At 46.2% G+C, this 23,179-nt stretch overlaps 1 protein-coding gene across 29 annotated transcripts in view; it reads right to left on the bottom strand.

Annotated features, from left to right (window-relative positions):
* Nucleotides 1-23,179, bottom strand: part of Cacna1c (calcium voltage-gated channel subunit alpha1 C) — a 644,607-nt gene that overhangs the window by 82,734 nt on the left and 538,694 nt on the right. For all 29 annotated transcript variants that reach the window (XM_074076408.1, XM_074076392.1, XM_074076410.1 and 26 more), the window contains 7 exons: nt 11,407-11,614; nt 10,424-10,544; nt 8,556-8,670; nt 7,839-7,959; nt 7,461-7,530; nt 1,610-1,742; nt 1,074-1,203 (listed from right to left, as the gene is read on the bottom strand). In XM_074076408.1, the coding sequence (XP_073932509.1) occupies nt 1,074-1,203; nt 1,610-1,742; nt 7,461-7,530; nt 7,839-7,959; nt 8,556-8,670; nt 10,424-10,544; nt 11,407-11,614 (898 nt within the window). The remainder of the gene's footprint in view (nt 1-1,073; nt 1,204-1,609; nt 1,743-7,460; nt 7,531-7,838; nt 7,960-8,555; nt 8,671-10,423; nt 10,545-11,406; nt 11,615-23,179) is intronic.

Genomic DNA, 23,179 nt, shown 5'->3' with positions numbered 1-23,179 from the left:
CCAGAGAAGAAATTGTACTTTGAAGCAACGTGTCTGTCCACACAGAAACAGGTGGGAAAGACTTGGGGACGTGGAGTCCAATATATTCAACACTGGATCCATGTGGGGCTAGCTCAGAGGCTCTGGATGGTGTCCCCAGACAGGTAAGGGGAGCATCCAGGTATAGCCTCAGCTGGAACCACATCTAGACAGTGCCTGCTCATTAACCCAAATTACTCACAAACCCAAATCTGACTACTGGGACGTTTGTCAAAAGGGTTTGTTTTGTTTCGTTTTGGTTTTCAGGGGCATCCAGAATGCCTAAGTCACATTGATGTAAATGAGCCAGTTCCCTGTGTTTGAGGAAATCTACACTGTTGTTGTGGCCTTTGGGGCCTGGGAAGGTCAGCCAAGGCTGAGGACAAGCTATGGGATTTCATACTTTATAGACCTCAGGGGACGAATCAAGGGATGTGATCAACACCTCAGTAAGGCAGCCAGGACCAAGCAGGCTCCAGGCACTGAGTGCTTCAGTATGCATATGGCCTCAGAGCAGTGAGCTCTTTCTTCATGCCCATCTAAGTGGGATTTAATAAAGTTTTGAGGTTTTGAGATACAGCAATTCTGGTTTTAGCTTTTAATATTGTGCACTAGTGCCTTGAGTGGGCTCCAAATTTAGATTCGCTCTATGGTAGATCATGGAGGCTCGCTTTTCTAAAAGGCCAGCACCTATGTGCCAACACTCCCCTACCGGTCAGACGACACAGGGAGCAGGGCAGGAAGTCAGCAGTCACACTTTACTAAGTCTGCAGGTGGGATGAGCTCCCTGGGAAACATCCACAGGCAATGAGATGCCGGCCCATGGCTAATTTTATAATAAAACCAGCTGGAGGCATTGGGGTAGAGGCTATCATACTTGGGGCCCCAAGATGGGTTTCTATCAAAGCCCTAGTCTCTTAAAGGAATGTTTATTGTGTGTCTGATTATGGGGTCTGGACTGGGCTCCTGACTGCACAAGGATATTGGCACAGAAGCGGTGGGGCTGGTCCTACTCCCAGTATGAAGGGGTGCAGAGAACAACAAGGAGTGCATACGTGGTTCCTGAAGGAAGTGTGCTGGACGGGGTCCTCAGCAGCCAGGGAGATGCTACTGAGCAGAATGAAGAAGAGGATCAGGTTGGTGAAGATGGTGTGGTTGACGATGCGGTGGCACTGGAGGCGGAACCTGCCAGGAAGGAGAGGAGAGGAGGATTACAGGTCAGGAAAGACAAGGGGGTGCCCCTTGGGTCTCAGGAGCTGCTCCCCAATGTCCTTCTACTGTAGAGAAGGAAGTTTTAGATATTGCTTAGCTTTATACTTTGGTAAGTTAGATAGACCTAGTGAGTTATTATCAAGGGTAACCACAGAAAGAATAGAAATAGTGTACACATTCAAAACGTGCCGAGAAAGTAAATGCAGAATGTCTGCCTGATTTAGAACCTAAGCCTCCCTCTGTTAACTCAGTGTCTGTTTGCACAAGTTGTGGGGACTTGGGAGCATCCCAGGCTCCAACTTTGTCAAGAAAGACAAAGGCGTCTGCTGGGCTGGTATCATGGAGGGAGCAGAGTCCCCCTTCCCTGCCATTCCCACACCTGTTGTTGGGGCTAAAGATGAAAAATGCGCTGGCTTCTGGCATGGGCACTGCCTTTTCCTTAAGGTGCAGCTCTGAGAGTGGTCGGGGGCGGGGCCCCACAGGCATCTCTGGCTCCTCCTCATCCTCTTCTCCTGTAAGAGAAAAGCACCACTTTATTTATTTATTTATTTATTTTTATTTATTATTCATATGTGCATACAATGCTTGGGTCATTTCTCCCCCCTGCCCCCACCCCCTCCCTTACCACCCACTCCGCCCCCTCCCTCTCCCCACAACCCCCTCAATACCTGGCAGAAACTATTTTGCCCTTATCTCTAATTTTGTTGAAGAGAGAGTATAAGCAATAATAGGAAGGAACAAGGGTTTTTGGAAAAGCACCACTTTAAACAACTCCCCACTGACTCCTGTCACTGTGCGCCTCCTTTCAGACACTTCTTGCATTCTGAAGAGCAGGGCACCAACCAAGGCAGACATTCTGCTCTGTCCCCATGGGGACGAGGGAGCTCACCTCTTTGTGAGACACACCTTTGCTGGCAGTACGCAGAACAAGGGCTATAAGTAGGATGATGAATGAGTCTCAGTTTGCCCAAACTGTCCTGAAATTCCAACATCCCAGGAAATGCCCCCAATCCTGGGCAAACTGGGCTGCTTTGTTATCCTGGTTGAAAGGGGATCTAGTAAGGCCAAGCATTGCCAGGTGTCACTTGTCTGTCTCTGCTGCAGGTGTCTCTTGTCTGGCTTAGTTGGCTTGTGAAATCTCTTATAAACAATCTAAAATTCCAGGAGTTTAAAGCCAACACTTTCCCACTTCTGAACCTACAAAAGCAACCGTGTGCTGTAGGACTAAGAGGGGGCAATATTGACCATACAGGAACTTCGTGCAGAAGCTTACACACAGACACTAATTTGAGGAGCTCTTGGCTCTTCTGGCCAGTGGCCACATGGCAGGTGGGTCATTCCTTTGCTTGCAGCACAGTGCCCATAGGAGGAACCAATGCATAGCATATTCTTGTCAAATGTCCTTAGACATGTGCAGCCCGGAAAAGAGAGTCAGCCCTGTGAAAATTAAGACCATGGACTCTCCAGCCAAATGGATTCATCCAAATCATGGCTTTGTTGCTTTCTGAAGATGGGCATTTTAGTCTCCTTGTGCCTCAGTTTCTCCATCTAAGATAGAATAATAGCAACAGTACATAGAGACCTCAGAACAGTGCCTGGCACATAGCCATCACCATGTAAGCATTACCTGTTCTCTTGACGTCTCTACCTGCAGCTAAGACTGTGCATTAGCACTCAGCATCCTGACAAACCATCCACTCAAATCCAACTATTTTCTGACTTCATACTGCAGTGAACTGACTAGTGTCCCCCTCCCAATTCATGGGCACCCAGAATCTCAGAATATGACCATACGTAGAAATAGGGTCTTAGCAGAGGTAATTAGTTATGATGAAGTCACACTGGATTAGGGTGGGCCCTAAATCCAGTGACAGTGCTCTCATAAGGAGTGAAGGCACACACGCAGGGAAGAAGGCCATGTGAAGACAGAGGTAGAGACTGGAGTGATGTATCCACAAGCCAAGGATTGCTGTTCACCACAAGAAGTTAGGAAGAGCAAGCAAAATTCTTCCATAGAGACTTCTAGAACAAGTATGGCCTTGCTGACACTTTGATTTTGGACCTTAAGCCCCTAGCACTGTAAGAGAATAAACTTCTGTTGTTTTAAGCTGCCTAGCAAGGCAGCCTCTGTAAGCTAACACACTCACTATGTGCCCTGTCCTGGGCTCACACTCTCTCATTGCGTGAGCTAGACTTCATCTCCTTCTCTGCTGAGCTGATGAGGACCCCACTGCAGATAGCACCCTTCACCTGGCTCCCTGGTGAGTCCCAACAGCACCTTTGGTCTCCAGCATTCACTCAGCCCTGAGCACACAAGGTGTCTGATGCCTGGCTAAGTGTGTCAGCCCCACCTCTCTAGGTGCTCTGGAAGGAGGGGCTGTATCTGGCACATAGAAGCCCTATTTTTGATAATTCTTAAACTCCCAAACTTTCATAAGGAAGGAGGCTTTGCAAAAGAAGAGGGCCAGGTGGAGACTAATGTGGTTGGAAAAGGAGAGCAACAGAAGTGGACCTTAGGGACCCAGCCATGTTCCCTCTTCCGAGTAAAATAAAGCCAGGGTGTAGCTCAGGGATGCAGTGTTTCCTGAGCATGCCCCAGGCCCCAGCACAGGAAAAATCAGGCAAATAAACAGAACCCGAAGTTGGGTGGTGCAGAGAAAGAAATGTCTGGCACAGAAGCGATTCTTTATCACACAAGAGGCATTTAGGAACCCAAGGTTCTTTTGGAGGACTGGCAGAATAGAGGCCTCAATAAGATCCTTTCCCCAGGGTCATTAGAGCTGACCAGCAAGCAATTAATATTCTCAGCAGAAGAAAGGCGAGAGAAGAAAAACTGTGTGTAGGCTAAGAGTTGAGGCCTTATGACACCCAAACCTTGGTATGCAAAAGAAAAGAAAAATTTTCTACACAGAGTAAGTAAAGCCAGGGTTGGCCTAAATCAGGATATTTACAATTGAAATTTAATTGGGAAGGATCTTAAATTTCTGCCTAGGAGTTTGTAGTCTTCTCAGTTTTTCTCTAAACAAGCCAAAATTTTCTTGTTCACAATAATTTTATAACAGATCATTTTATGCTTATTTAAATCATGTATATTTATAAAAACCCACATTTCCTAGCTTTGCGCTACTCTAAGTTTCTAGGGACCAATTCTGCATGCTTTGTTGTCTACACGAGACTGCTTTGCTGTTCAACAAATTCTATACTGATTTCCAGTCCTGGGGAGAAGGAAGTAGGTTGCTCCATCAGCCACATGCCAGCTGAATTTTAGGCACAATGCTAAAGACGACACAATTCCCGGAGGACAAGCACAAATCTGTAAAGGGACAGAAACTTGACAGCACAGGCTGCCCAGCAGGTATGAGGAACCAGGAGGGAGGATGACCAAGTAGGAAAGGCCAGGTAAAGTTCATTTTGGGGTTGGCCATGGTACCACCAGCAGAGTTCCTCTGGGATCTTTCTTTTCTCTTTTCTGCTCTTAGGGGTTTGGAAAAAGGGTGGTGAGAAAGACAAAGCTGTACTGTGGCACTTTCTGAATGACAGATTAGGGAAGGGCTGGGTTTGGCTCAGTGGTAGAGCACTTAGCTGGCATGCTTGGGGCCCTGAGTTCCATCGCCTGCACTGTCCCCAAACCAAACAAAACCAAACAAAAAAGCCACATGCCTCTCCACCCCAAACAATCTTGAAAGAACTGTGCCCCTCTTCATTGGATATTTGTGGTCACTGCCAACTAGGATAAAACATTCTTTGTAAACATCTAGTGTGCACAGGGCCCTGGATCTAAGGTTGAGAACACAAAGCCTTGTCCTCAGGAGCCTAGAATTTTCAGACTCTCATGAGCAGTTACAGGGTAAAGCATGGCTGGCAAGAGTTCCCCACCAGGGCAGAGCTCTGGGAGGACAGAGAGAGAAGGCCAAGCATGAGGTCTCTGCACTGGGTACCTCCTCTTTACTGCCCTCCTTAGACCTGAATCACCCTTCATTCTTCCTTCTTCCCCTAAGTCATTAGCCAATCCAGTTGGCCTTACCTGAAAAATATACCTCAAGTTTGACCATTTCCTGCCACCACTGCATCATTGACTTTTAAAAAACAGATGCTTGTTATTTTAAGTCCTTAGTGGTTCTTAGCATCATCTATATGTTAATTCAAATAAATCAGAAATTAAAAGCAGGGTTATCTACTTAGTTTGGTGCAAAGCTTTTCTTCCTAGGTAAGTAGGTGTTGCTCTCTCCTAAAGGTTAACATCCCTAAATTGATAATCAGAAATGGTCTGAAACAGAAAATTTTGAATTTTGGGGCATTTCAGATTTTCAGATTAGGAAAACTCAATGGGTAAAAAGTCTATGCAAATATTCAAAAATCTGAAAAACTCAGATTCTAAGCATTTCTGGTCCCCAGCATTTTGGGTGAGGGATAATAGCCTACATTAGTGCAGAATAATCCAGGGGTAAAAAACCAACTGGTGATCTTTTGAGATCCAACAGGGAGGAGAGGACTTTGAAGCCCCCACTGGTCTCCAGGGCCCCTTTGTGCCATCTTGAAACAGGGCCCTCCTCTGGGTATTCACAGTCGCAGGAAAAGTCACATGGTAGAGGGTGACTGGAGACCAGCTCCCATTCAGCCACTCATGGCACACCTTTGGGTATGAGTGGAGGAGCAGGTGCAGAGGGGCAGCATGGGGAGGGGAGAGTGGGAGAGAGTCAGCCAATCACCTTTCCTCTCTAGAAGTTTCGCTGAGGTGCCAAAACCATGGGGCAAAGTGATCTGCTGATTATCTCAAAAATGTCATGTTAAAATAGTTTTGTTTGTTTAGGATCCAAATAAGATCCTCCCCTTGCATCTGATCAATAGTTCTAGCAAGTCTTTAAAATTCTGTGACTGTTCCCCTTCCCTCACGGAGTTTAAGACTTCAAAAGGCTCAGTATCCCAATCTGGACACACACGCTCTGCTCTTTGTTGTGTCTAAGCCCCAGGACATCAAATCCTATTTCCCCTCAGGGAGAGGGAAGTGAGAGGTGGAGAGTACAGGAACTGCTTCCAGGGACAAAAGAAGGTGCTTCTAGTCCTTGAGGGTTCAGCGAGGAACCCATTGGGAGAAGGCAACAAGGAAAGTCTAGCTTGGCCTAGAAATGCAGGTCGTCAGCCACCTGGCTTGGCTACTAACCCCAGTTCTGCCTGACCTACTTGAGAAAGAAAAGGTCAGTGAAACCCACAGTCCCTCAATGGCGTGTGCTGACGTCCAGCTTGAAGTTAGTAATGAGCCTGCAGCTCCAGGTTTGAGGGTACAGCTCAAGGCTCATACTGGGACAGGGCGTCAGGGAACCGAGACTTTCATGGTGGAGGGAGGGCACTGGAAGGACACTGCCCGTCAAGGCTCTCTTCAGACAGACACAAGAAGACCCATCAGCAAGAGCTCTTTTTATGATAAGAGACCTGAATACATTTTGCAGAGCAACAAGTGGGACATCTGTGGTGGCAGCTGTCCTTGTACTGAGCAATGCCTCCTAAGTAAGGGCAGGAAGGATCTGGGATTGACTATTAGTATCAGGCAAGCATAATGCAGCAACATATGCTATTCCAGTAAATTACCTATATTAACAGTGATCTCACAGCGCCTGGTATGATAAAACCTTAAATGTATGTAGAATCCAGCTTCCAAAGCACACAAAGAATGCTAGAAGGAGGTTAGATGATGGGGACCCAAACTCAGTTACAAAGAAGGAACAAGTCCCAGTGCTTGACAGCACAGTGAGGGGCTATGGTTCAAAACAATCTACAACAGTTTATGAAGAACCAAAGAGAGGGGCTTGAAGGCTCCAAACACAAAATAATAATGAGGTGAAAACATCAGCTGCCTTGATTTGGCCGTTACACACAGCACAAATGTACTGAATAATAATGTATGGAGTACTGAATTTATACATCATAAAATTTTCACATTAAAAGAATAATTTAATATAATAAGTACAAAAATAACAAAAAATTTCAAGAAGTACTTTTCAAATGTGATCTTGTCTCTCCTGAAATTATTATGAGCAAACCAAGAACAAAGGTTTCCTCCCGATGGTAACTGATAATGCTCGAATTCAGAGATGAGACATTTAGCTGTGTAAGATACTTGTAGAGGAAACAGGACTCCTCAGTTCCCAACGCTCAACCATTCCCACATGCTGTAAGATCTGGCTCTCTACTCCGAGCCTCCCACTCTCAGGGTCAGGCACTGTGACTGGTACCTGTGGCATCTGGGTTGGGGTAGGGGCTCTTATCCTCGTTTTCATTGGGCTGGAGGTCATCCATGTTGATCTAGGAAGTCAAGGGGGGAAGGAAGGAAGAATTCAGTTAGACATGTGCTACAGTTCGAGGGGCTCAGAGTATCTTTGGAACTGCGTTATAGTCAGTGGATGACTATAAATATAGCCTTGTCACTGTGGACATCCCTTTCAGGCTGGGGTTTCACCATGTGCCTTCTCTTTTCTTTCTACCCTCCTATTCTGCCCCCTAGGCCTTTATCTCTGCTGATTCTCCTTTCTCCTTCCCTTGGGTGACTTACCTGGAAGACAGTCCTTCCTCAGCAACAGTCCCTTACCTCTTAGAAGGAGGTGGTTACTCACCTTGGTGGTGGACGGGGACTCTCCATCAGCAGTAATGGATTTCAGCTCAATTTTCTCCTCCTTGGCCTCCTCCACCACTGGCTTCTCCACCACCTCTTGTTTCTTCTCTGGGCTGGCAGTCCTGGCCGGCCAGCAGGAGCAAAAACAGAAATGAATGTTTACTGGCATGATTGGGGACAGTGTAGATGGGAACTGCCCTGTGGGGGCAGTGGGAGCACAGCAATGGTTTGCTGCCATTGTCCTTTCCCAGAGGGAAAGTGGGTCTCACTTATTACTGAATCCTGGAGGAGAGGGCTTGGGACATGGCATATGACAGTCCTAGGTATGACAACAATGGCCACAATGCAGGTCCCTGTCTTGCCTTCCCCACACGCTGATGTCACACTCTGAAGACTATCTTCCTCCTTTCCCATTCCTGCACTCCCAAGGTCTCTCTTCTCAGAACAGGACTTCCCCCCCTCCCCAACTTCCTAGACAGGTAGGAAATGCAACACCTTCCTGAAACTGTGGACACTGAAACTATCCTGAAACTATCATTCACAATGGTCCCTACTCCAGAGCAATGGCTAGGAGTCAGAAGTGAGCCCAATTTTCTGTAGGAAGCCCCAGGCTCAGTCCCTTCTGGGAGGGATGGCCAACAGAGGCTAGCACAAAACCTCTCTTCCACCAATGGAAATGGCATTCCAGAACTGGGCCTAGGTAGGCTTAGAGGGTTACCTGGCCAGCTTCTTTCTCTCCTTTTCTTCTTCCTCCTCCTTTTGGGCAGAGGTGAGGCTCTCAGCATCAGCTAGGTTGTCCACAGCAATGGCCAAAAATACATTCAGTAGGATATCTGTTTGTGTCCATTCTTAAAGAAAATGACCCTTGGCCTCAGGGTATTTGACAGGTTCAGGGGGCAGGGTGCATGCAGGACATGCAGGGTAGAGTTCTCCAGCAGAGACACGCTTTGAGGGGTTCAGAGCCTAACCATGTCCCTTTCTCCCTTCCTCCCCATCGCCTACTCACTACCTGGAGTTTTCTCAGTGGTTGAGACAGGCTTGCTTGCAGGCTGGCGTGGAGGGGCGTAAGGCAGGGGCTCTGCCTTGCTCTTTAATTGTTGGGTTTCATTATTGGTTTCCCCACTGAGATGACTGGCTATAATTGACATTATAAACAGCATTGTTTCTAGCAGAATGCTCTTAAGAGTGGCTTATTATAACTGGGTGCTGAGGAGGCGGCCTGGTATCTCTGCCAGATACTTCATTTGAGCCTTCACACACAAAGACCCTTGGAGGGTCTGACTGGAGCTGGCCAAGTTTGGGAATTCCTCATTGAAGTACTCATTTGCCTGTTTCTTCCCACCTGCCTCCCCTCTTCCCTAGCAACAGGAACACCATAGGCAAGAGAACTGAAGAACAAATTAAGTATATAGCTGGAAGGGTCTTAAAGTTTGTCACGTCCAACCTCCACCCCAGAACCCAGAAGTTCACACACCATTTCTCATAAAGGGAAGCTGATATCCAGCAGGGGAAGGGCTTGTCCAGGTAGGCTACTGAATATCTCATCCTGGGTCTGGAGCATGGAACAGGCACTGTGTGCATCTTCCCAGTCAACTCACCGTGACCCTGTAAGTAGTAGTAAGCACTATCATTCTGTCACAGGCTGAGTATCCCTTATCCAAAATGCCTGGGACCAGAAGAATCTTGTACTTCAGATGTTTTCAGATTTTGGGCTATTTGCATATGCATAATGAGACATGTTGGGGAGACATTTGTGTTTTGCATATGCCTTACACACATACCTTGATAGCAGTTTCACACAGTATTTTTAATAATTTTGTGCATGAAAGAGGGACTCATGGTGTGGAATTCCCACTTTCAGTGATATGTTGGTGCTCAACAAGTTTTGATTTTTGGGTATGGGATGCTCAACCCGTACGGACTTTAATGACACTGTCACATAGTGCCTCTAATGTGCTGGAGGCCACCCAGATGGTCAGATGGAGACTTTGTCTGTGGTTATTGGTGGTCTTGGTTTCTCAACTACTTAAAGCTGGGATTTAACTTGAGTCTTGGGCCAGAGCTGCTTCTCCTTTACCACCCAGTTTCTGGACACAACTCTCATGGGGTTATGATTAGGGGAGAGAAGGATCAGGACTTGAGATCTTGGAAACCTGCCCATGGCCTGGAAGGAGCAGTTCGGTCCACTTGGTGATCTGTCCAGCTTTGCCTGTGACTAAAGCCCGGAGACTGACCAAAAAGCAGGGAGTCAGGATGAAGGAATGATCTGAGTAGGTGAAACAGTCTCAGGGCTGCCCATGGGCCTATCTCCACGTGAGTGGCTGTTCATGCCACAACACCAGGGGGCATCATTCACCTAGATTAAGATGAGAACACACCTCCTGGAGCGAGGCAATGCTCAGCCTGGATGGATCCAGGGTAAACATTGGTATGTACTCCACCCAGACCCATCCCAAGGCGGAATTGGCTCAGGCTGGGCCATGCTTTCTCCCAAGGGCAGCCTGAGCTGGGGCCTGCAGGGCACCGTTTGGCATTATGCTGCTGGCTGAGGGAGCCAGCAGGGGTAGGGGCAGCAGCAAAGGATACAATTTCCACAGATGAAGAGGATGATGAAGTAAATACAGACTAACATCCCTGGAAAAGAGGGGCCGCCATAAGCCATGATCCCATCATACATCACCGAATTCCAGTCCTCCCCGGTCAGGATCTGAATGACACATTCCCACCAATAAGGGACACAGCGTTAGACCAACAGCAAACCCCAAACTCCCCTGCCCTACCCCACTATGTTAACACAAATGTCCAAAATTCCTTTCCACTCTCTCCCTTCTCCTGGTCCCCAGCTCTCCTCCCCAGGGCTCTGAACTATTGGCCTGGGCAAGTCTGATTCTGTTTGTAGACAAAGTACGTGACTATTAGCAAATTTTATTTGCGTGACAGAAATATCAAAGTGTCCCTGGCTCTCTACATATAGTACACGAGATGACCACCATTAATTCCCTAGATGGAGGCATTGAGACAAATGTATTCATGGGGACAGTGATAGTTTTTATTAAGCATCTGTCATTTGGTACTGTCTTTAAGATTTTGGCAACATCCACACATTATTCATTTTTTATCTTTAATTCGATCTACTTTTGAACTCAAATAAGTGCTACTTTAGCTTTGTCATAAGTCAAAGTATCTATATAAAATCACAACTTTGATGAACTGGTTATCTTTTTTGCAGGGGCAGATAAATCCCCATCCCGCCCACAACTCCTCACAAGAGCAGGGCTTTCGTGTAGATTTTATTTGGGTTCCATGACTAAGAAAAATTAGATGTTTTCCCCAGTGATTCACCCACCTGTGGATTCCATGGGGGAACTGAGGGAGGAGAAATGCAGAAAGAGCTAGACACCCCCTACCCTGGGGGCATGGACCCTCTAGGGCTGATCTAGGCTGGCCTCATGCCCAGTAAAAGGACACTGCTTTCTGCCACCCTTTTTTGGGCTCCTTCTTGCTCCCCTCTATCTTTACCACTGACCCACCCCCCCCAGGTCAGAACCTGAGCAGAGAAGAGTTCGTACCTGGAACACAGTGAGGAGGGACTGGGGGAAATTGTCAAATGTACTTCTTCGCGTCTGCATCTCATCAAAGTTGAACTTCCCGCCAAAGAGCTGCATCCCCAGGAGGGAGAAGATGATGATGAAGAGGAAGAGAAGCAGGAGCAGGGAAGCGATGGAGCGTACAGAGTTCAGCAAGGATGCCACCAAGTTGCTCAGGGAGTTCCAGTACCTGAGGACAGATGGAGAGGTCAACCCCTCTCCTGTGCCCCCACCCAGACACCTCTGCAGACTTCAAGATGGAGCTCCATCCCTGCTCTTTCTTCCAGGCCTGGGGCAGGGCTGGTTATGGTGGTGTGAACTGGGGACAGCTAGTAAATTCAGGTCCAGCATCAGTAGTGGGCAACAATGACAAGAAGGGGCTCTGGGCCAGAGATTCCCACCTAGCTCTGCCACCTGCTGGCTGCGTGTGCCCTTGGACAAGCCACTTCCCTTTTGTCTGACTCCCCATCAGAAAACACTGTGTAATTGGGAAGATCATCCCCTTCCCATTAAAAAATGTCACCGGTATACTGTCTGGCACATAGTTAATAAAGGTTAGTAATCAATAGTATCACTACTGGTCTTTAAACAGAAAAGAAAGCTTTCTATTCCTCCCCAAAATGCCAGTCCAGCAGCAGCTGCCTAGTGGAGGAATGAGTCAGGTCTCCTCAGGGGAAGAGAGGGTACACATCTTAGAACCTTCCCAGGTGGACCCCATCCTGGGGACTGGCCTTTAAAAGCCAGTATCTGTATTTAGGGTCCAGATTATCTGAGTTTTTGATAAGCACTCCCCAGGATTCTGATAAGTCTGGGAAATCCTGACTTATAGGAAGGCCTATTGCACTACTGGGGAAGCTCAAACCAGTGTCATTCCGGAGTGGGGAGTGGAGGTTGCCCTGAGCAGAAACCAGTTTTGGTAGGATCCTTGAAAAAGGGGTTCCATCTTCCTATGGTCACTGAGCCTCTGCAAAAAGAGGCCCTTCATCATAGCCCAGGGGAAACCCCTTTCTTTTGTTAAACTGGGAAGGGAACCTATTAATAGCTACTAGATGTGTTTTGGATAAGGGGTCAGGAAATGCATCATAGCAAAAGGGACACAAACCCAAAAGCCAATGTGAGACCAGAAAAATCTCATTCCCCACAGCCTGGGGCATCTCAAGACACTATTGACCACCCCCCAAATCATCACAGTCCCTACAGAGAACTGCTTTTGCTGCTTAAAGGGGTAACATGCACCTCACAGCAGCCCCACAACTGCATTCCTGCCTGTCACCTCTCTCCAGAGAGGAGTTCCTGTTAAGTGACAGAAACAGATGGGCTGACAGTTTGGATGCAGTTGTGAACTACTTCTCAACCTGAGCCTTAAATGTCCCTCTCTCCTTCAGAAATCCAGCTTTTCCTCCCTGCCACCCCTCATCCCTTACCTGCCAGCCACACTCCTCTGTTTGCAGGTATGCATATACATTTATTTGTATCTGTTCAATAGACACTTTAAAATGTTTTTCATTTGTGACAGTCTTGTACTAAAATAGGCCCCGGGTTTTGGAGGGCAGAGGCCAGAGATTCTTTTTTCCTTTCCATTTTCCCCATCTTTGTCTTCAGATAAATTCTGTATAACCCAGCGCATGGGTTCAGCTTGATATGACCACGGTCACCTTGAGTTGTAACTAACTGTGATTGTCCCTGAGTAATACTTGCTGGTTTTTCTTTCATAGTCTACCAGGAAACCATAAGTAGATAAAGCCATTAGAGACATGTGTGGAGCTTTATGACTAGACCCTGGCTCCAGGGATGCACCTGACTGATATTATCTTAAGATAAACCAGGTACATGCAGCCAGGATGAAGTCACTTTCTGACCTGTATTACAGGGATCCCAGTGCTTTTATTGTCACCCAGGACCATGCTTCTGTCAACAGGTCCCCAGTAAATTGAACTCTGTATAACCATAGATCTGTGTGCCTCTATTCTTGGGTATCACGGCCCTTGGGGCTGGCTGTCACTCACTAGGACTGGGTTGTTCTGGAACAGCCAGCATGTGTGATGTACTGCCTGGAGCCCCCACAGGCTAGAGGGTGTAGTGATCTCCTTAAAGCAAGAAGTAAGAGGAATTTTGGGGGTTAGGATACCCTCTCTCATTACATTTAAAGCAGTTTTCCTAAACCTGCCTGGAGCTCAAAACCCACTGATGAGTTTTATCACTTTTGAGTTTATTTTTCAGGCTGGTTCTCAGGTCCTTTTGACCACCTTGCACTGCCCTATCCCCTAGTTCTGGCCACCAGCCATTTCATCTGGTTGCCCTGCCTTTACTCTGGCTTACTAGAACAGTTCTCCACCCTGCAGCAGGACTCTTGTGCAGTCACAGCCAGTCTTGATCTGCTTCAGCCTCTAATTACCTTCCCTTCTGGGTGGGAAAGCTTGAGTCCTCACAAGGACTTCAGATCCATCTCCTATACTCTCTCTCTCTCTTTTGCTGCAGCCACATAGGCCTCCTCACTGTTCCTCCGGCTTCCAAATGCCTGCCACTCTGGTCCTGATCTTACACAACAGTCGGTGTGGGGCACCCTTGAGTTCTATTAGGCCTCTGACCTCTTCTCTAGCCCTTGATCCTACTTTTAAGAAAATATTATTTACCACTGATCAGTAGATATTTCTTTCTTTGTTTAGTGTTTATTTTCCCCAGCAGAATGTAAGGACCCTGGGGGAGGGAATTCAATTGTTTTATTTTCATTCCCAGTGCTTTGAACAGTGCTTGGCCCACAGAAGGTGATTAATGAGCATTTGGCTGAATGAGTGAGTGAACTTTGATATAAGTGTAACACATTTGCACTTCTCTGTGTGCTGTGTGCATGTTGTGGGGTGGATCTCTCTTGCATGTATCTCAGTTGAACAAGGAATGAGCCAAACAGTGAGAAGTGTCAATCCGTGTCTTCCCCATGTGATTCCTATTCCTCTAGCCCCCCTAAATCCGTGGGAGGGGGAATTCAGAGATTCCTGACTGTTCCATTGCCAGACCACATGTAAAATTAATATGGATCCACTTGCTTTATTATGTCTTTGAGACTCTTGGGCTAGAATTTCCAGAAGAACACTGTGAACATGTGTCCCTTTAAGGAAGAACTCCCATTCCAGTGGCCCAAAACCAATGGTCCTAGGTGGGAGGGGGCTTGTGCTAGCCTCTGATTAGGAGATCACCGTGGGCAGGAACCCAGCACCAGACCACCCTCCATGAGAACACCTGGGCTGAAAGGATACTGTACTTTGGGCTAAGATACATTTAGGACAAGTGGAGATACAGTTGTTTATGGTGTTTGTCTTTGACTGATCGTCACTCTCCATTAAAGGGACAATGTGGAATTGTGCCCTAGGACCTTTGGGGTGCGAGCAAAATTGCAGAGCTGGAGTTGGTCTGGCAATAGGAGGGGGGCACCTGCCGATTGAGAGGCCTAAGCGCGTGGAGGTGCTAGAGACAGGCAGTGCTAGAATGCTGTGGTGGCATTCACAGAAGAGCTGAGCTTCTGAGCTCAGCCTACCGATGCTGACAGCGAGGCTCAGGGTGGGGCTTCACCATGGTGAGATCTGTAGGTGCCTAGGCAGCAGACTGACATGAAAGACTATTTAGCCTCCGTGGCTGGCAGCCCTCAGGACTGAGACTCTCTCAATGTGGGTCTCTGTGGCTGTTACTACCTTGGCCTGAGAATAGGACAATAGCTCTCTGTTCCGCAACCACTGTCCTTTTTGGGAGATAGCTGGTGGCAAGCCAGAGGGGCTAACAGCAGGTTAATCATGGAGGTTTTGTTCTACTGATCAAAAATATGAAATACTCACACACCAAAATAGGAAGGGCTTTGGAGAACAAAATCCTTACCTTAACTCTCTGATCACGGACCTCATAGAGAACCTGGGATCAGTAAGTGACTCGACACCAGCATCCCTTTTCCAGTCTCCCGTCACTTCTCTCCATTCTCTCCAACATGTGTAGTTTTGCCTGCCTGTCCCATTCATTCAGCTCACCATTTTCCTTAAACTACAGTGTGTTTGAGGGCGTTTGACCTGATCAAATTCCCTGCTACCTAAACTTTCTCCTTCCCTCTGCCCGCTGCCTCCCTAGCCTTCTCTCACTGACCATTCATTCTGTAGTGTCACCTTTCCCCCTGCCTCTCCTAGGTGAAGTCACCACCCTCTATTCAGGGACACTTTGATCATTGTCTATTTTCTCTCTCTACTTCTGTCTCTGGGTTTCAAGCTTTGTGTATTTCTCCCTCTTCTACAATAATAAAGTGATTTTTCTGGAACCTGGACTTTTATCACAGGAACCTTTTGATTTAAAGAGCTGTGGGCCAGGCCCTTTACCTTTATTTGGATGTGAAACAGAGCTTAGAGCTTGCTATAAATAAAAGATCTTCAAAACAACAGGACCAATTGCTTTGGATGCTTTGCAATGCTCTACCCTACTTCCTTTCTGTTCCAAAGAGGGTCAGAGCTAAATTTATACTTATCCCACCTATTCTAGTCCTGAAGGGTAAAAAAAAGTCCTCCAAGTTTTGGTGGCAAGTGACCTACTACTACTCTAAGTGTTTATAAAGTGAATTTGATGCAGTAAGTCTGCATGGTGTAGGCTTCGTGGGAGGCAACAGAGTGAGGAGGAATGAGAGTCAGGTAAGGCAGCGCTGGGTAGCAGGCAGAACCCATGCAGTGAGTAAGTGCAGCCTTGCCCTCACCTCTTCCTGGACCAGAATTTCAGTAAAGTTGGGTCTTGAAGCCTTGAAGCTAATAAATTGGTCCTTGAAGACACAACAGAGGCTGGAGGCATTCATGTGACAGGACACTAACGCAGGCCTATGTTGGACCAGAAGAAGCCACAAGAGAATTCTGGGTATTTTCGGTTAAGATCTGGTACAACTTGGGGCCCAAGGTTTCCTGCACTGGCTCAGTTCCTGCTGATTCCTGCCTCTGCCCTTTTCATCCTGCATGGGGAATATAACCTGGTCAAGATGGCAAGGCAGGCCGGCCTTGTCCTTGGGACGGCCTTGGGAGAGTGCTTCTTTACTCAGTGTCACCTAGGTGGCTCCTATAACCACAGACTGATGCGTCAGGATTTCCAAGGGAGCATCTTACAATCATTTTCACTTATGTCTTCTTAATCCCCAATAGGTGATGCCAGTCAATTACCATCCCAGAGAACAATCTCCCTTCCTGCTGGCAGCTAGAATGTCAGGCTCTTGAGTCTGAGCTCTCTTCTCTGTAGTCCCTTGAGCCAGGAACCAGGAGGAGTCAGTCCCTCCTTAGTAATGGCATGTAAGGGGCTCAGAGGCTCCTGGGGCCCTGAGCAGGGTGGGGCTAGAAGGTGGCAGGGAGAGCTGGGGAGGTGCGGGGTGGGTCTGATGATCATGGCCAGATTTGAGTGGGGATTTGGGGACTGTTAGAAGCTGGAGGATTGGTGGGCAGTGCTCACCTTGAACCTTTGGGAAGCCCCATCTGTGGTCATGATTAGGGGCAAACATGCTTGCACTGAGTCAACATAATTGTATACCCAGGGCCTGGGTGGGTGCTGCAGGGGATAGAGCAGGAGGGAGACAGAGGATTGAAGGCTCACAGGGAAGGAAACCAGCAAGTGCTGGAGGGACTTTGGTGCTGGTAAAGGCCAAATGTGAGCCAGGCACTGGTGCATCATGCCTGTAATCCTAGCTACTCAGGAGACAGAGATCAGGAGGATTGTGGTTCAAAGCCATCTGGGCAAATAATTCACAAGACCCTTTCTTGAAAAAAACTCATCACAAAAAAGGGCTGGTAGAGTGGTTCAAGGTATAGGCCCTGAGTTCAAGCCTGAGCACTGCCAAAAAACCAAAAATGCCAACTGTGTAAAAAGTGAGGTGCGATTAGGAAGCAGAAATCATACGCAGGTTTAGTCTTGCTACAGCCTTCTCCTCCCACAGAAAGATATGTTGGACTGGGCTGAACAAGAGGGGACACACTAAACACTGAGTCTTAGTAACATTTAGAGCTTATAAACCCCAAAACAGGAGAAAGAACCCAATCACCAGGCAGCTAGGTCCCTGGTATGGGTAATTTAGCACAGATCACAGATTTTGGCCATGTGCATGCCTCACTGTTCTCCGTTTTCTTTCTCCTTATGTAATTACTTACTTGTAGCAGTAGGGAAACACAGTAGCCAACTGACTTCCAGTCTAGCACAGAGTTCCTGCTCTTTTTATTTTTTTCACGAGACACACAGGATGGATGATATTCACCTGTATGGCATGTTTCTGAAGGTGTTCTGAGTATAGATTTTGACAAAACAAAAAACGTAAGCACACTAATAATTCATGTTCATGGTAATGACATGCTAGAGACTTCTGTTCCCTTCAGGCAGCATGGCGGGTTGTAAGGCTACCCTGTTCTCACCCCTTTATAAAAGTATTTAGGAATGGTGACGGTGTGATAAGGACAAGGTTGAATTTGTTTTATTATTTTTTAAACAAATCATTCACAAACTTTAGTACTTTAGCTCTCAGTAGTCAAATTACTTGCAATACACTGTCCAGTTTCTCTGGACATACCAAACGTCATGGTTGAGAACCACTGACCTGGATCAGTGTTCCCAACTCTTAGACCCTGGTCCCTGGGGGAACTATAAGATGGGACCATGAATCCATGTTTACAACAAACATTTAGCGCTCTAAATAAATGGACTGTCTTGCGTTTACATTACCATTTTTCAGATGTGTGCAGATGTGTAGGAATTCCTAAAACCCTAATTTAAAAGCTTGGCTGAATTCGTAATGGCTCTTACCATTACACGTTTTCTCAGTCAAGGGCTGTTAGCAGTTAACTAAGAGTTCATAGGGTTAAGTCCCTATGCCCGTGAGGGCGGAAAGTAAGGGGGTAGAAGATGCTATGTCCTGCACATTTTTTGTTTGTTCCAATAAAGCCCTCCAGAGAAGACCACAAGGAACTGGTTTAAACCAGCCACAACCACCCAGTCTGTTTTCTGAGTGACCCAATGTGAACTTTCCTTATTATAATCTCACAGCACTAAATTCTCCCCACCTCAGGCATTCCAGTCCTCCATCTTTAAACGTGTAACACACGAGGCATGATTTCAAACTGTGCACACTGCATCGTCTCTACATGTGACAGGTCTTTCCTGTGTGAAAATGCAAGAGTGTCCCTAGGAAAATTCCTTGCTTCCTCTGATCAAGAAAAGACACTGCTTTGGGATTATGTGTTCTCCTTCCTTGTTGCAAGTAATAAATTTCTCTCCACACTTACTCTGGCGGTGCTTTCTGGCTTTGCCCTCGCCAAGGGGCAACCCCACTGCAGTTGGTTACATAATCTTGAGGTTAAGGACTACAGTATAGAGAGGACTGTGAACAGGTAAGAACTGAGTTTTTTGATTGTATATGGAGGGACATATTTTAAGACAAGGAGAGACAGAGGACAAGGACATACAGAGACCTAGTCTAAGGGATCACAAAGTTCACACCTAGCCCTTATTTGGAATATTTGCTTGGTCCCTGTAGTGTTCTGTGCTTACCAGCCTGAGGTCAGAGATGAGTTTCCAAGGAATCATGGGCTTCCTGGGGCCTTAGCACACTAAGGAAAAGTGTGTTTGGCATTTACATCACCACTTTGCAAATGTATACATTTCCTAGGCTTGGAAACTTGAAAAGAGAAAGGTGATGGCCTTTGCCCAAATAGCTCACAGTTAGCCAGTGAAGTTATTCTGTTTATAGACTTCCTTGAGTTCTGAAAATACTACTCATCCTTGCGCAGGGGCTAGGGGAAGCTCCCTGATTAAGACAGATTTTGAAAAGTGGTTTCTTGACAATATTTTCAAATTGAGAATAGACAATTTAGTGATTAGAAAGACAATGAAGGTTCAGTCTCTTCAAGATGCTATAGCAATGTCTAGCAGTGAGATTTCTTCTCTTCAGGAATCTAAAAAATGAACTACCAAAACGTGCACTTTTGAGAAGTATTTAAGAGGCATTGAAAAATCCAAGTTACAAACAGCTTTTAGCAGACCCTAAGAGGAGCAAGTAGAATCAGCAATTACCTAACAACAAGAACCAGTATGCAAGAATTCTTTAGGCCCTGTCTCAGGTCCCTCACAAGAAGACGGTTTAGTCCATCAGCTCTGCAGATCATAGTGGTCAAGAGCACAGATAGTCTCAGAGACAGACCTGCCTTTTACTGCCACTGTCACCCCTAGGCAGTTTGTGTAAACTTGGGAAAGTGATTTACCTCTCTAAGCCTCAGTTTTCTCATGTGCAAAATGGAGGTAACAATAGTAGTAGCCTATCTTCATTCTCTTATAGGTAATTGTGAGCATTAATCAGCTAATAGGTATTAGCAATCAGTTCACCCTCTCTGGCACACAGGGAGCCCTGATGCATGCTATTAATTATTATTAATACTATTTCTACTGCTTTCATAAACCAAGGACTTTCGGTAATGCCAACATATTCAGGATGGTTCAGGAAGAGCTCTATTTGGGGGAGTGAGGGGAGGAGGTTGCTGCACAGAAATGTTCAATGTGTGGATTTAAATTCTGCTTGTCCTTGGAGTCCCCAAGGAATCTGTCCTCTTCCCAAGTTCCCCCAGCAGCAATTTTCCCCACTGTTACTTTGTCAGCTCATTATAGTCTGTCTTACTTTCTCCTGTAATCTTTTCCTGTGCACAATCTCTACCTCCTTAGCCAGTCTGTACCTTTCTCCTGGGGTCTGTTCACACCATAATCCTCCCCCTCTCCATCTCTCAGAGTTCAACACATAGTGCAGTCATGAGCCACACAGCCACATTCAGCCATCAGACTATACATGGGACAGTGATTCCATAAGACTATATCTCCTAGTTTGGGTGTGGATTCTCTATGATGGTTACACAACAGTGAAACTTTGTAGTGATGAAGTTCTCAGGAGGTACCTTGTCACTAAGTGATGCATGCTGTATATGCAGTGGAAATATAAATAGGAGTGTATGTGTAGATGACATTTAGCCCTTTTCTCCATCTTCCTTCTCCTAATAATAGCAACAATATTAATTGAACTAATAACAAAAGCTCCCGGTTATTGAATGCTTCCTTTGCCTGGAACTGAATTGAACAATTTAATGCCTGGTCTCACTGGGGTCTTGATAATATAGGAACTTATGCATGTTGAATGGCTGCTGAGAGAACTGTGGTGACAGCAGTCACAGTCTCAAGTGCTTCACAAGGGGTAACTCACTAAGTCAAGTTCAGAGGAACACCCTGGGGGAGCTGTGATAAGCTCCATTCTTGAACCAGAGCTACCAACCTCCATCCCTGTCCTAAACCCAATCAACTGTGGGTGTTAGTCCTCCTATGCCAAAGATTCTGCAGAGCAAAGATGCTGAGGAGAGGGGCGTGTACCTCGGGTCAGGGAGTTTAAAGCTCCTGCCAGCTGATTCTGGAATGTCCTTTTAAGAAATGTATATTACACTGTCAGTTGGCTCTGAGTCTCAAAGATTCTTATGAAACAGTGCTCAGGTTATCGAGAGGTGCGCTGATGTTTTCCCATCCTATTTCATTAAAAATGATGGTTGTGACAAGGGAGAAGGATTTCTGTCATTTGCAGCAACATGGATGGAACTAGAGGACATTAGGCCAAGTGAAATAAGTCAGGCACAGGAAGACAAGCACGGCATGTGACACTTACATGCGGAAATGTAAAACTGATCTCAGGGGAGTGGGGAATAGAACAGAAGTGATCTGAGCCTAGGAGGGGCACGGGAAGGGCAGATGGAGAGACAATGCTAACAGGTGCAGGGTGCGGTTGAGCAGGAGGAAAACTTCTGATGTTTCACAGCACAGTAGGGTAAACTATGGTTGACAATAATTAATCATAATAGCTAGCAGAGAGGATAATGAGTGTTTCCTCCACAAAGCAGAGATGGATCTGAGGTGACGGATACGCCAGTTTCCCCAATCTGACCAGTACATGCTGTATGTATGCACTGAAATGTCTCACCATACCCCATGAATATGTATAATTACTCTATGTCAACTGAAAAGAAAAGATATAAAAAACTAACACATCAAAAGAATAAATAAAAATTGTGACTGTGAGAATGTGGTGAAATCTGAACTCTTATACTGTATGTCGGTGGTGAGAATGTAAAATAGTCCAGTCTCTTTGAAAAAGTTTGACAGTTCCTCAAAATCTTATGTAGAGTTACAAAATGACCTAGAAATTCCAGTCCTAGGTATATGTCCAAGAGAAATGAAAACATACGTCCGTTATAGCAGAATTACCCATAGCAGCCAAAAGGTGGTAACAAGCCAAATGCCTATCACTGATGAACGAGTAACCAAAATGTGATTCATCCACACAATGGAGCAGTGTTCCTCAGTCAAAAGTATAAAGTCTGAAGCAGGCTACAACTCGAAAACATTATGCTAAGTGGAAGAAGTCAGTCACAAAACACCACATTTTGTATGGTTCCACTTATACAAAGTGTCAGAGTAGACAAACCTATGGAGACATAAGCTGAGCGGTTGCCCAGGGCTGGGAGGGAAGGTGGGAAAATGGGGACTGGGTAGGGAGTCTCTTTTTGGGGTGATAAAAATGGGCTAAAACCACAATGTGATGCTGGATGCCAAAACTCTGTGACTCTGTAAGAAACAAAACAAAGCCAAAACCACTGGATGAGGTACTTCAAACAGGTGAATGTATGGTACATGAGTTAGGTCTCATTAAGCTGCTTAAAGATGACGGTTGTAATCAAATAAGTTGATTTCACCAGTCTAGATGAGTCATGACACAGTTGCAAACTGTCCTGGTGCAGGCTACCCACTCCCTGCACCGCCTGGGTGAGAATCACTGCTCATCCTGCAGAGGGTGGAGACGGCAGTCTCTGGGCGGGCAGGTGGGCAGGCAGCTGGAGGGGTGTGTGCAGAAGAAGGAAGGATGAAAGCTGCCTGTGGCACACCGCCCACCATCTTGCCCTATATATAGCTAGTGAATCTTGCCTGGCTAAGAGACTCCATTTCTCAGCCTTCCTAACTGCTAAGATGGCAAAAAGGAACAGAGGCCCTTGGTGACATTTCTGGGAGACATATTTTTCCAATTTTTTTAAATTGTGTTAAAACACAAATAACATAAAAATTACCATCTTAACTATTTTTAAGTGTACAGTTCAGAGACATTAAATATATTCTGAATGTTGTGCAACTACCACCACCACCACCATCTATCTCCATAACTCTGTACCCATTAAATATGAATCCCCTCCCAACTCCTGCACCCACTATTCCACTCTCTGCCTCTATGATTTTGACTAAGTACCTCCAATAAGTGGAATCAGACAGTATTTGTTTTGTGATTGGCTTATTTTCACTCAATATAATGGCCTCAAAGTTCATCCTTGTGGCAGCATGGGTCCCAAAGTTCCTTCCTTTTTAGGGCAGAGTAATATTCCATCACACACACACATACACCTCACATGCATACACACACATGCACACAATATATTACTTTTAGTTTGTTCATTCACCTGTCATAGGCACGCGGGGTGCCTTCTGGCTATCGTGAATAATCCTCTTTTATGTGGGGGCACAAATATCTCTTCAATGCTCTGGGGTATGTACCCCAAAATGGAGTCACTGTATCATACATTTTTACTTATTTGAGGGAGTGCTAATTGTTTTCCACAGTGGCTGCACCATTTCCCATTCCTACCAACAGTGCACAAGGGTCTGATTTCTCTACATATTTACCAACACTTGGTTTTTT

This window comes from Castor canadensis, chromosome 6, assembly GCF_047511655.1.
Source record: "Castor canadensis chromosome 6, mCasCan1.hap1v2, whole genome shotgun sequence".
NCBI classification, from domain to species: domain Eukaryota; kingdom Metazoa; phylum Chordata; class Mammalia; order Rodentia; family Castoridae; genus Castor; species Castor canadensis.
The sequence above is the reverse complement of the archived record's forward strand: the minus strand, read 5'-3'. Positions and strand labels throughout refer to the sequence as shown.